General features: G+C 46.6%; 1 protein-coding gene across 2 annotated transcripts in view; it reads right to left on the bottom strand.

The window, feature by feature from the left end:
- LOC147121489 (ral GTPase-activating protein subunit alpha-2-like) overlaps positions 1-14,307 on the bottom strand; it is a 290,657-nt gene that overhangs the window by 15,194 nt on the left and 261,156 nt on the right. For both annotated transcript variants that reach the window (XM_085981771.1, XM_085981770.1), the window contains exons 15-16: positions 8,939-9,176; positions 8,286-8,453 (exon numbers count right to left, since the gene is read on the bottom strand). In XM_085981771.1, coding sequence (XP_085837897.1) covers positions 8,286-8,453; positions 8,939-9,176 — 406 coding nt within the window. The remainder of the gene's footprint in view (positions 1-8,285; positions 8,454-8,938; positions 9,177-14,307) is intronic.

Genomic DNA, 14,307 nt, shown 5'->3' with positions numbered 1-14,307 from the left:
TGTGCCATTTGTCACCAGTATTACTTACAAAATCATAAATCTCAACTTCTGCATATATAACCAGAAATGATGGGGAGAACAGTTCAATTCCCATAATATTAACATTTTAATGCACCATATCAGACTGAGATGCCAGCCTTGGCTATGCCAATTATGGGGAGGTAACCCTGAGGCATTATAAATAAATGATATTGGAAGTTGTTATAATAATCCACAGATACAAAAAAAGTCTAAATTTCTCTTACTTAGGAAATTAAAAACCCTGAATGCTCCAACATGGTGCATAATAGGTGGCGGTATTCTGTTCAAATAAATTGGTTCCTCCTATTGCCACAGTAACTTAAACACAACTTATATGCTGATTACACTGCAAAACATCTAGTTAATGATGTTACTTGCACTTTACAAGACATTGCAACAATACTATGTTAAAATATTAAAAGGCAGCTGCACATCTAACAAAGATGTGTTATACAGTACTGAAGGTGTGGGGTGACAAAAAAAAAAATCAACATTTGGAAGGTGCATTTTCAGTTAATTATCCATTACTGGCTAAAGTCAGGGGTATGCGACAAGTCTGAATTACACTGCATGAAACTTCTGATATTTTAGTCAGTGATTGGACTGTTGTACTTTCTTTCACCAGTGTTTTCAAATGGCACCTTCAATTATATAGACAAAGAAAAATTAAAATTGCCATTAGTTCTGTGCCAGAACCCATATACAGCAAAACATATTACTCTGATGTTCACTGCATGGAAAATCCAATTAGGCAAGCTATTCATCATAAGGGAAAGTGGAGGCAGCAAATGTCCATTTCATCTCACTTAGACACAGATGCAGCATATTTAAAAACAGCACTCATTATTAAAGACTTGTCCATCTGGCAAATCTATATACCTTTTAACAACTAATTACATCAAATCACAGTAATAAATATATTAAGCACAAAGGGCCTTGTTAAAAAGAAGTTTGTAGTTGGTCATTATTTATTAAAAAGAACCCACACTGATTTACAAATTTGGTCTTAATTAAAAAAAAGCTAAAGAAATGCAAAAATGATCTAGTGTGAAAGCTGAAGGGTTTATGAAAATCAAACATGCAAATCACACCAATTTGTTAACTGTCAATGGGGATAAGTTTGTTTGCCAATAGCTTTGTAACCCGGTGTCAGCCAGCAATGGCACCTGAGAAGGCGAATATGCACCATCTGCTTGCCTTTTATCTTTAGGCTTCACTCTTTAAAAGGAAACCAAAAAAATGGAAATCTACTGTTTCATCAAGTCCTACAGTTAATAATAAAAAGATCTCTATTTATGGCCAGCAGGACACACATATATCTCTAAGACTATACAGCACACAAAGGAGGACTTCTATGGATAACTCCTTGTAAAAGAAGTAATGACACACCACAGCAGAATGAAAAGAACCTCATGGTTGGTCCACTCTCCTGCAATTGACATCATTTCAAAATCCACAACAAAACACATGCTATACAAATCTGTGTATAGTGTGCGCTTCCACACTGGCCCTTTCACTCAGGTTCCTTTCAGGCCTGCAATTCTAGTGCACACCAAGAGCCAGGCTTCTCCAGAGATAAAATCCAGAATTGGCAAAGCAGCACTTAACTATATGTAGTGGCTCAAACTGTTCAACATCATTATATTATGGCAATTAAGCAACTATCATAGAAATTTAATGAGTAGACATTAAACTTCAACTTGTTCCCATATACGTGCATTTCTTACACTTATTTTATTTGATTGACTGTATTTTAAATATACCATGTAATTTATGGTTTGTACAGATCAGATCATTTATTGATTGAACTGTACAATTGAAATTATAAGTTTATTTTAAAAAAATTGTCTACAGCATAAATACATTTTGCAAAGTCAAGTTTACACAAAGCACAAATGTTTAATTAGAAAAACAGGTCAATTAAAAACCTCACATTTAAAAAATCCTTGTGCATGTATACTGAAAAAGGATCGCAAACCCTTGTGTTTTAAAGCTGGTGGTTTGGAAGTATTAAATACATATTAGTAACATTGGAAATGTGATTCCTCTTAAGCGAATTCCCATTAAATAAATTTAATTAAAAATAGAACTCTAATTATAGTCCTTTTTTTTAAAGCTTTCAACAGTAAGCTATAAATGAATATAAAGCATGTATTCCAGCTCCATTTACACATTATACCAACTTCTCAGCTTGTAGTATATGGGCTTATAGTACAGGAAACTTGCATTTAACCGGAGGTTAAATGTCCGGAAAGCTCTATCTACCGGCAAAATTCAGGAGCCGTTTCCTATAAGTTTTTTTACTTCTCGTTGCTTTTTTTTTTCCAGTCGTGGCTCCCAAGCGTCTAGCTGAAGTTGTTGCTTAGCTACAGAGACGCTTTTAAGCTGCGGCCGACTGTTTTGAAGCTGGCAACAGGGTTTGTTGTTTCATACGGAGCTGAGAGGCTCCGTATGTTTTAACATTAGCGCTGGTTTATACGGCAGTTTTGATGGGACGGCACCAACTTGGTCCCGTCAGTGCCGGATACCAGAAAGTTTCCTGTATAACATTTTAGAATTTAGTAGTTCTTCAAATGACATCAAATTGAAATTAAGATATTTGTGCATATATTGATCCAAATTCCTGATCAAAAATAGTTACGTGGGCCACCACTAATGACAAGAAAATGAACTGTGCAGTAAGGCAAAAAGCAATGTACATAATTAAAAGGCACCTATAACTATATTAACATTTACATTTGTACAGTACTCTTTATGTAAAAGATCTGAAAGTAATTTACAGAAAAGCAGGAAGCATAGAAAATTTCTAGCGGGGGAGGGGGTGGAAAGAGAGACAAAGATCATGGGGATAGTTGAAGAAATAACTTTTTAGGAGACTATGAAGGCAAAGAGAGAGTTAGCAGGGCCAAATGTATTTGGAAGACTGTTCTAGAGGACAGGGCATAATGGCCAAAAGAGCAGCCTTTAATGGTGAATTGGAGAGGGTATGGAACAACAGTAATCTGGAGTCAAAGGAATGGAGGCTGCAAAGTGGACATATGTCTGGAGAAAATTACACAATTAGAATGGGGAGACGCCTGGGAGGGAGTTGAAATCTTCTTCTTATCGTGTCCACGGACAGTCTATACATAACCCAGCCAGAACTGGACACATTTTTGCACCTTGTTGTTGGATTCGGCAAGATCTGCAACAGTGCAGGGTTCCTCTAACGATGGGCATTGCAGGAGATGTTGCATAGTCTGTGCCTCAGTTCCACATTCACAAGTTGTCGGGCTGGTTGAATATCCCCATTTGCTTAGTGACACCTTTGAGCAACCTACACCGGTCCTAGGTCTGTTAAGGCACTTCCAGATTGCCCAGTTGCAATTAGCTCCTGGGGGAAGGCTTTCATCAGGTAAAATTTCCATCGCTGGGGGTTGTTCAAGACTGGCGAGCCGGTCTTTCCACAAGGCGATGCGGGCTTCAGATGAGGTTGATTGTAATGGAACAACACTGTTCATGAAGCTCTTCCTTGACTTTAGGCGGCTGGGTGTAGGTGTATGACAATGCAGAGGGTGCCCTCTCATCTGATGTTTGACGGAGTCGCTCTTTCTTGCTGGCTACCGTTCTTCTTATATCAGGGGGAGCAATACCCGCCAGGATATATAGGCTGTTGGTGTTTGTTGGTTTTAAGCAACCTGTGATAAATCGGTAGCTTGCATTCAGAACGGCATCCATCTTCTTGGCATGAGTAGACCTTTCCCATGCAGGGCAGGCGTATTCGGCAGTGGAATAGCAAAGAGCAAGTGCACTGGTTCGCAATGTTTTCGGGCTTGCTCCCCATCTTGTGTTAGTGAGCTTATTCAGGATGTTGTTTCGTGCGCTCACTTTTGCTTTCTCAATGTGGTTCTTGAAGGTGAGACATTGGTCAAGGGTGACTCCTAAGTAGATAGGGTGCTCGCAATGCGTCAGTGTTGCTCCACACCAGGTTACTTTCAACTGGCGTTTGGTTTCACGGTTTCTGAGGTGGAATGCACAAACTTGCATCTTTGATGGGTTTGCGCGAAGGTGGTTTTCTTCATAGTAGGATTTTAGTCCCTCCAAGGCCTCAGAAAGTGTTTTCTCCACAGTGTTAAAATCAGTGCTTTGGGCAGTGACACATAAGTCATCAGCATATATAAAACGGCGTGTGACACCGTCTATAGGTTGGTCATTCGTGTAGATGTTGTACAGCAGCGGTGCAAGCACGCTTCCCTGAGGAAGACCATTCTTCTGAATACGCCACCTGCTGCGCTTCCCACCTAGTTCAACATAGAACCGGCGATTCTGAAGCATGCTTTCTAACAGCTCTGTTAAGTGAATGTCTTTTGTCATCTCCAGAATCTTGCAGAGGAGACGTCTATGGTTCACTGTATCGTATGCTGCTGACAGGTCTACAAAAACAGCACCTGTTACCATCCATTGCTCAAAACCATCTTCGATGTGTTGTGTGAGGTTGAGCAGTTGGCTTGTTGTTGATTTGCCGGGGCAGAAACCTGCTTGCTCTGGAATTATCTTCTCATCTACAGTTGGTGCTATCCTATTGAGTATCAGGCGTTCAAACAGCTTAGAGGTGTGGCAAAGCAGTGAAATTGGCCGAAAACTCTTAGGATCTGAGGGATCTTTTCCAGGCTTTAATAGTGCTATTACATGTGCCTTCTGCCAGATATTAGGTGGCTTGTGTGTTGCCAGACAGTGGTTGAACAATTGTAGGAGCCACTTCTTTGCTTGCTGTCCAAAATGCTTTATCTGCTCCGTTGCTATGTTGTCAAGACCAATTGCTTTCCCGTGCTTTAGATTAGATGTACCAGTTTCCAGCTCTTCCATGGTGAATGGTCTAGTGAAGCCAGGATCATCGCTGTACTTCTTCCTATCTAGTTGTGCTCTTGGTTGTTTCTTGTTGATTTTTCCATTTAGGAGCAACTGGTGTGCAACTTGGTCAGCAGACACATTTGGATGTTGGGCAGCTTTCTTGGGATCACCTCCAAGTTTGCATATGAGAGACCATGCCTTCTTGCTGTTTTTTGTAAGATCTGTTGTCTCTATCAAGGTGTTCCAGGTGTTTTGACGTTCTTGAGAGATACTTATCACCCGCTCACCGGTAGATATTGTTTCCTCTGAGAAGGGGTCAGATTCAAACATTGAGACATACTCCCAGTAGAGTTCAGCATTCTCCTTGGTGAGACCAGGGATGTAGTGTACTCTGCAACCTCAGGGGATCTTCCTTCTAGCTGTTTTTTGGACAGCTTTTGCAAAGAGGTTGTAGTGTTCAGGTAGTGGTTTAATGCGTTTAACCTTGCGGTCAAGTGCTCGTGTGAAACCGTTCCAATCGGCCTTCTTGAAGTTGAAGCGCCTTTTGAATGGTATGACGGTTGGTAACACTGCTGCATTTACCTGGATACCAATAGGACGGTGTTGTGTCTGTGGTATTGGGTCTGTGACAAGCTTCTTGCAGAGGCCAGCGATGTCGTTGCTGGCAATGGCAAGATCTGGATTATATCTACACTTCCAGCGGGCACTGTGGAAGGAGGCTGGCAATTTAGGATCGTGGATGAGACTAAGCTGGTTAGCGTCCATCCATTCTTCGACTGCTTCTCCATCGTTGTTAGTCTCCTTGTACCCCCATTGGGTACTGTGGCTATTAAAGTCTCCAATGATGATCTGTGGTTTATTGCGCAGGATGGGTACAGGGTTAGAGAAGCTGAAATCTGTGCCAGGTGGCTTGTACACTGAGGTCACTACTACTTTGCTCAGCTCTACGGTTAGAATTTCGATGTTGTCCTCCTCTGTTTTAGAAGTGGCTTCTACAACTGAACCAGCTCTAACAAATACATTGTTGAAATTAATGGTGAGGATTGTTGGGCCATAGGAACTGAGTGAGGATGGGAATGATGGATATACAGGACTTTGTATTGTAGAGAAATTATACCAGTGTTCTGAATAATCTGAAGGTTGTGAGGGGTGGAAGCAGGGAGAAAAGCAATGAGAACATTTTAGAAGTGCAACACCATAGTGATGAAACCATGTTGAGGGTTCCAGCAGCAAGAATATAAAATACGAGCATAAGCGAGTGATATTTAGAAAATGGAAGAAGGTGGTCTTCATGATGTACCATAGGTGGAACAGAATGCACAACTTCGAGAGTTGAACAGAATGCTTAAGCTGTACACTACCAGATTCAGTCCAAACAAGCAGCCAAAGCAGCTGTTGGAGCCTGCACTAGAAGAACATAAGTGCTGGAGAGAATCATAGAGCACAGAAGGAAGCCATTCGGCTTATTATGCTTGTGCCGGCTCTTTGAAAGAGCTATCCAATTAGTCCTACTCCCTTGCTCTTTCCCCATAGCCATGCAAATTTCTCCTCGTCAAGTATATATCCAATTCCCTTTTGAAGTTACTATTGAATCTGCTTCCACCACCCTTGCACGTAGTGCATTCCAGATCGCAACAATTCTCATTTCCCGCCTGGGTTTTTTGCCAAATATCTTAAATCTGTGTCTTCTGGTTACTGACCACCCTGCCAGTGGAAACAATTTCTCCCTACATACTCTATCAAAACCCCTCATAATTTTGAATACTTCTATTAAATCTCTCCTTAAACTTCTTTGCTCTAAAGAGAATACCAGCTTCTCTAGTCTCTCCACATAACTGGAGTCCCTCATCCCTGGTACCATTCTGGTAAATCTCCTCTACTCTCTCTCCAAGGCCTTTATATCCTTCCTAAAGTGTGATGCCCAGAATTGGACAAAATACTCCAGCTGAGGCCTAACCAGTGATTTGTAAAAGTTTACTGCAATTTCCTTGCTTTTGTACTCTATGCCTCTGTTTATAAAGCCAAGGATCCCATATGCTTCTTTAACAGCCTTATCAACTTGTCCTGCCACCTTCAAAGATTTGTGTCTGTGAACCTCCAGGTCGCTCTGCTCCTGCAGCCCCTTTAAAATTGTACCATTTAATTTTTATTGCCTCCTCATTTTTCATTCCAAAATGCATCACTTTATAATTCTCTGTATTAAATGATGGTTGGTTTTAACTTTGACCAGACTAAACTGCAGGAAGTTACCATTCACCCAGGACTTGTTGGAAATCTACAAAATCCTGAAATCAGTGATGGTGGGAAAGAGTGAGGCATCGCCAATTTACATGTGGGAGCTGACCCTGCATTTGCAGATGATGTCATTTCGAAGTAGCATGTATATAATGAATAAAACAAGGGTGCAGCCCTGGTGTACATGGGCTTGCATGAGAGAAGAAACTGTTTGAGGAGATGCACTAACCTCATTGGGGTAAGTGGGAATGGAGCTAGAAAAGTGCAGTTTCATGGATGTGGACTATGCAAGGGAGAAAGTCGAAGAGAATGAAGTGGCCAGGACAATGAAGAGGAGACATTTCTTCACTCAGAGGGTGGTGAATCTTTGGAATTCTCTACCCCAGAGAGCTGTGGAGGCTCAGTCGTTGAGTATATTCAAGACAGAGATCAATAGATTTTTGGATACTAAGGGAACCGAGGAATATGGGGATCGGGCCGGAAGGTGGAGTTGAGGTAGAAGACCAGCCATGATCTTACTGAATGGCGAAGCAGGCTCAAAAAGGACCGAATGGCCTACTTCTGCTCCTATTTCTTATGTTATTATGTGCTGTGAGCTGGTGGAAAACGACAGTATATAGTTGCATGGTAACAATGCATTCAATGACCTTGGAGTGAGAGGGAAGGCTAGAGATACAGGGGTAATTTACAAAGTCAGAGGAGTTGAGCATGGGCTCTTTAAGGAAAGCAGCGATAAGAACAATTTTGAGAAAGATGGAAGCAAAGCATGATGAAGAGGTTGACAATGTGAGTCAGTATGGGGCCAAGTAGGGGGTGTTCAGGAGTAAGGAACTAGGTTGGAAGGCAATCAAGGGAGAAAGTGGTGGCTTCATTAGAGGAAGAGAGTCTAATGAGAACGCCGGGGAAGATGGCAAAAAAGACTTCAGATTGTACTAGGTTAGTAAGGAGCAGCGGAAATCGAGTGCAGGGCAGAAAAGTGGGTAAAGAGGCCAGAAGCAACCAAGCATATGGGTCTTGATTTTAAAAACAAACCCAAAAACATTCAGAATTGGAGTTGATGACTAATCCATAATTACCAGAAGTTATTAATATAAAAACTCATAAAAGCATGTAAAACATTACATCACACTACAAAAATACATTGCATCTTTCATAAACTTATGCAGTTGATGAATAATTTAACCTTTCAGCAAGCTTACCTGTTGCTTTCTGACGAACGATATTTCTGGCCTTTTCAACTCCTGGAGCACCAGAGGTAGTAGCACTTCTAAATCGCATATGTTCCTGTGTGCCGTCAGTTTGACTTCTCCAACTCAGAGAAAAAGACCTACCTACTCCAGTTACCTTACTAAGATCTTGACAGATACCTTAAAAGTTAATGATGCATAAAATAATTAGGTTTCGTTCCACATATTGCTAATTCATTTAACCGAATGTTGATAATGCATAAATAAGATATTCCTGCAAAACAATCTAGCACATTAAGAGTCTACAAACAGTTTAAAATGTATTGAACTGTGAATTTTGCATATTCATAATAAAATTTACAACTAATAATTAATATAAAATTACACTTTTTAACCTCAATGTTTTACCCCATTCTGGATCGACTGGGTGGGGCAGAAGCAACTGAAGCAAACTTCCATCTTGTATGGTCTGCTGCCAGGCACTTTCTGTCCTCCCATCGCAAGTCAAGGACATCAGAAACAGGCTTTCATTGTGACAATACAATAGGATATTTAATACAGGAACACTATCCATCAAGCATTCTGATGGTGGCAATGGTGACTCATTTCCTCTATCTCCCAAAAGCACAACTTCCCAAATAACTTATATAAACAAGTTGCATCACCTCTCCCTCTTTGTTTCTTTTCCTTTTGCTCACTCAGCTTGTCCAGTGGTAAATCATTCATATCCAGACTGTACACACATCTTGCCAACACCACAGTAAGAGAATCCATAATTTTTGCCCATTCAGTAATCAGTTCATTCCAGGTAGTGAGAGAAGACAGTACAGACAGTAGCTCATCCCATAGTTCTCGTGAGATATACACACTTAAATTGGCCCGGATCCACGCGACAATGAGAGTCTATAGAAAAAAAATTGAAGATTTATGATATTATAATCAAATCTTTTTAAGAATGACAACAATGGAACACAAAAGGTACAGCAACAATATAAGGCTAAGAAATTACAGTGTACACTGCCATAAAACGACCTTACTTTAACCATGATTGTACCCAGGCAAACTAGAGCTGTGTAATCCAATCATGATACAGTATAGACTAATACAAAAGCAAAATACTGCGGATGCTGGAAATCTGAAATAAAAACAGAAAATGCTGGAAATACTCAGCAGGTAAGGCAGCATCTGTGGAGAGAGAAACAGAATTAACGTTTCAGGTCGATGACCCTTCGTCAGAACAGATATAGACTACTTCACCACAAATGGCAATTAGCATGGAAAATTCTAATCAGGTGCAAGAAAGAGCAAATTGCAAGCTATAATAATCCACTGCTCATTTACATCTTTAGATAGTGTTTTATAGTGTGATGCTTGTTATTTAATTTTATTACAAATATTTACACATTATTTACCTCAATTTTAGTCCATTCATTTAGTACTAAATTGACTACCCTTCTTCCCATGTCACAGCAAAGTCAAATCTTTTATGTTTACAAGTTGAGTCAACACTTTCAGGGTGCTGCCATACTACATGTACTGGTCTGAGATTCTTGCGCGTGCATACGTTGCTCAGATAAACTGGAGTTATACAAATTCCCAAGGCATGAAACCAAGTATTGGAGGGAATTTTCACACATTTGTGTTGAAATGAAGCAGAAACTGCTTTGGATCAACATAAGTGGTGGTAGAAAAACAGCTTTAGTCATCGAAGGCTAACTTAAAAATGGTTGCTGCTTTGCCAAATGTTAGTTCAGTTCCTAAATGCCGACAAAGTATGTTAACCACACACTGAGTATTTGCTGCCGTTTATAGATCTTTCGACAATTTTCAGAATTTTAAAAATACAATACACCAGTAAGGAGGAAAATCATGACCAGAGTGTCAGAAAGTAATTTCGGTAGCAATTTTATTTTCACTGTTACAGTAAAAATTAAAATCAAAAACAACTTAATGTCAACTTTTTCATAAACATATTGCATTTGAAAGATTCAATTGTATGTCTGAGTGTGGCTTTATCGAGTATATGCAACATCTGGGAAAGGAACGAACACCTCACCTGAAGCCTCCTCTTGCTTTTGTACGATCATAGTTATGCAAATAGTTGCATAATTGAGTTGCTACACTACATGCATAAAATACAGTGGAGCCCATTTATAATGAACTAGCTGGAGTGCCCGGCGGTTGCCGAGGCTTTTTCGAGGGCATGTTGTTGTTGGAAGAGAGAGGGCGCGCGCGACTGGGGGGGGGGGCCGAGGGAGGGAGCGGGCGACTGGGGGGGGGGGGGGGGAAAAGAGGGAGGGCGCGCGCGACGGGGGGGGGGGCCCGAGAGGGGGGAAAGAGAGCGGGCGACGGGGGGTGGGGGAAAGAGAGCGGGCGACGGGGGGGGGGGGGGGGGGGAAAGAGAGCGGGCGACGGGGGGGGGGGGGGAAATAGAGCGGGCGACGGGGGGGAAGAGAGCGGGCGACGGGGGGGGGGGAAGAGAGCGGGCGACGGGGGGGGGAAGAGAGCGGGCGACGGGGGGGGGGGGAAGAGAGCGGGCGACGGGGGGGGAAGAGAGCGGGCGACGGGGGGGGAAGAGAGCGCGCGACGGGGGGGGAAGAGAGCGCGCGACGGGGGGGGGAAGAGAGCGCGCGACGGGGGGGGAAGAGAGCGCGCGACGGGGGGGGGAAGAGAGCGCGCGACGGGGGGGGGGGGGAAGAGAGCGCGCGACGGGGGGGGGGGGAAGAGAGCGCGCGACGGGGGGGGGGGAAGAGAGCGCGCGACGGGGGGGAAGAGAGCGCGCGACGGGGGGGAAGAGAGCGCGCGACGGGGGGGAAGAGAGCGCGCGACGGGGGGGAAGAGAGCGCGCGACGGGGGGGAAGAGAGCGCGCGACGGGGGGGAAGAGAGCGCGCGACGGGGGGGAAGAGAGCGCGCGACGGGGGGGAAGAGAGCGCGCGACGGGGGGGAAGAGAGCGCGCGACGGGGGGGGAAGAGAGCGCGCGACGGGGGGGGAAGAGAGCGCGCGACGGGGGGGGAAGAGAGCGCGCGACGGGGGGGAAGAGAGCGCGCGACGGGGGGGAAGAGAGCGCGCGACGGGGGGGGGGAAGAGAGCGCGCGACGGGGGGGAAGAGAGCGCGCGACGGGGGGGGAAGAGACCGCGCGACGGGGGGGGTGGCAAGAGAGCGCGCGACGGGCGGGGCAAGAGAGCGCGCGACGGGGGGGGCAAGAGAGCGCGCGACGGGGGGGGCAAGAGAGCGCGCGACGGGGGGGGCAAGAGAGCGCGCGACGGGGGGGGCAAGAGAGCGCGCGACGGGGGGGGCAAGAGAGCGCGCGACGGGGGGGGCAAGAGAGCGCGCGACGGGGGGGGCAAGAGAGCGCGCGACGGGGGGGGCAAGAGAGCGCGCGACGGGGGGGGGGCAAGAGAGCGCGCGACGGGGGGGGGCAAGAGAGCGCGCGACGGGGGGGCAAGAGAGCGCGCGACGGGGGGGCAAGAGAGCGCGCGACGGGGGGGCAAGAGAGCGCGCGACGGGGGGGCAAGAGAGCGCGCGACGGGGGGGCAAGAGAGCGCGCGACGGGGGGGCAAGAGAGCGCGCGACGGGGGGGCAAGAGAGCGCGCGACGGGGGGGGCGGCAAGAGAGCGCGCGACGGGGGGGGCAAGAGAGCGCGCGACGGGGGGGGCAAGAGAGCGCGCGACGGGGGGGGCAAGAGAGCGCGCGACGGGGGGGGCAAGAGAGCGCGCGACGGGGGGGGCAAGAGAGCGCGCGACGGGGGGGGCAAGAGAGCGCGCGACGGGGGGGGGGGGCAAGAGAGCGCGCGACGGGGGGGGAAGGGGGAATGGGGGAGGGGGGGAATTGGGGGAGGGGGGGGAATTGAGGGAGGGGGGAATTGGGGGAGGGGGGAATTGGGGGAGGGGGGGAATTGGGGGAGGGGGGGAATTGGGGGAGGGGGGAATTGGGGAGGGGGGAATTGGGGAGGGGAGGGGAGGGGAAGGGGGAAGGGGGGGAGGGGAAGGGGAGTCCCCGAGCCCCGCCCCCCAACCCCCGATGTCCCGCCCCCCCCGTCCCCCGATGTCCCGCCCCCCCGATGTCCCGCCCCCCGATCTCCCGCCCCCCGATGTCCCGCCCCCCAATCTCCCGATGTTCCGCCCCGCGATCTCCCGATGTCCCGCCCCCCGATCTCCCGATGTCCCGCCCCGCGGTCTCCCGATCTCCCATCCCCCGATGTCGCGAGCCCCGCCCCCTGATGTCCCGAGCCCTGCCCCCCGATGTCCCGAGCCCCGCCCCCCCGCCCGCCGGAGCCCCGCCCTCCTGAGCTGGCTTCAAGACCGCCGATTGCGGCTGTGGGAGACGGCCGGCGGGCCCGGTTGCCGGGGTAACCCTTCCCGCTCTCCAAGCCCCGCCCGAGATCCGCACTCCCGAGAGCCCCCCCCCCCGTCCGAGCGGGGGAACAGAGACACGCCGCGTCTCAGCTGCTCCTGCTGCGCGCGCACCCTGTGTATGTCCCGTGACCCTCGTGGCTGACGCCGTTGCCCCGGGTAACGTGACGGCGGGTTGGGGGTCGGGTGGGGGCTTAGCAGAAGCCGTGGGACAATTACCTAGCTCGGGCGTGGCTGGGCAGGAGAGGCCCAGGCTTTGAGGCCTAGGTTCTGAGGCCTTACAAAAACGGGGAAAGGTAGCAAAAAGAATCTTCGGGTTAGAGAAAATATTTACAAATGAATGAAGTTTTTTTAAAAACAATTTAATAAAAGCAATTTTTTTTGCTGGAAATGTAGGTTTGAAGAGAAAACGCAGAAAGCGGGAAAAAGAATGGAATCAAGATGGCTGACACTCACCTCGGTTCAGAACGATAAGGCCCGCCCACACACGCACCGATTGGTCGACCGTCAGGTCACCGAAGCGTAGGATTGGTCAATCGTCCCGTCACTCGACTGTAGGAGGGCCCGCCCGCACGCACCAGGAACCCGGCGTACGATTGGTCGACCTCGAGGTCACTCTATCGCTAATGAGCGGATAATGAGATGCTAATGAGTGGAATTTTGAACGTTTTTTGAATACCGCGGGCGCAATTTTTGTCCGGGCCAAAACGTAAATACGCTTACGACCGTTTTGGAATGGTAAGCTTTCTTTTGACGTAACGCACGCGTAGGTACGCTCTGTAACTTTCGAGTGCATAGCCGGACAGACGCACACCGGAGGACAGACTGACAGACAGACAGATAGACAGACAGATGTATCCGTTTATATATATAATAAAGAAGATTATGACATTATTTAGAGTGAAAATATGACATCAATATTTACTTAATATGTAACAATATAAAGCAATGCTTCTGTTATGATGAAACTACACAATATCTGGTAATGTGGCATTGCCCTATAACCTATAACCAAAGAAGAACACTTCACTTGTTATTGTGATAAAAACTTGTGCCCACTCCAGGAAGTTGTGTGTTTTCAGACAGTATGAAGTTTATTAAATGAATAATTCATAGCACAAAATAGATACTGCAGATTTCCGTTGAATACAAAACTTTTAACCTATGCCTCCTTAGATATAATGGCAGCAAGTATGGGTGCCAGGAACAGAAGTTGGATGGTTAGCATTTTAGTGGAAATGGGGTCAAGGGAGCAGAAGGTGGGTCTCATGAATAAGATGATCTCAACAGTGTAGTGTATGTACCCGTCTACCTTTAAGAGAACTATTGTATGTAACCGTTCACCTTTAAGAGAACTATTTTAGGTGCGGCACTACTTTGTTTGGCTTCTGTATACTGTAATACCGACGGTGACCACACCAGTATATAAGTGTTGTGTCAGGATTTATTGGGCAGATTCGCCTAGACCTTCGAATAGTAAAGTCCTGTTTTAAGTTACTCTGGTAGTCTGTGTATTAATTAACTAAACAACCCACAGACTTTACAGTGGCGACGAGTCCGATCGTACCCTGCGGCAACAATACTTCCGAAGCAGTTAACGAGCGTCGAGAAGAGGCAACCGCCCTCGTCATTCTGCTGGGAGAAAACTCGAGTCTGCAGAGCTGGAAAGGAGGAAGAAT

The sequence above is a fragment of the Somniosus microcephalus genome, chromosome 3 (genome assembly GCF_052327205.1).
Source record: "Somniosus microcephalus isolate GS21.2 chromosome 3, FLI_Smic_1.0, whole genome shotgun sequence".
NCBI lineage: Eukaryota > Metazoa > Chordata > Chondrichthyes > Squaliformes > Somniosidae > Somniosus > Somniosus microcephalus.
The sequence above is the reverse complement of the archived record's forward strand: the minus strand, read 5'-3'. Positions and strand labels throughout refer to the sequence as shown.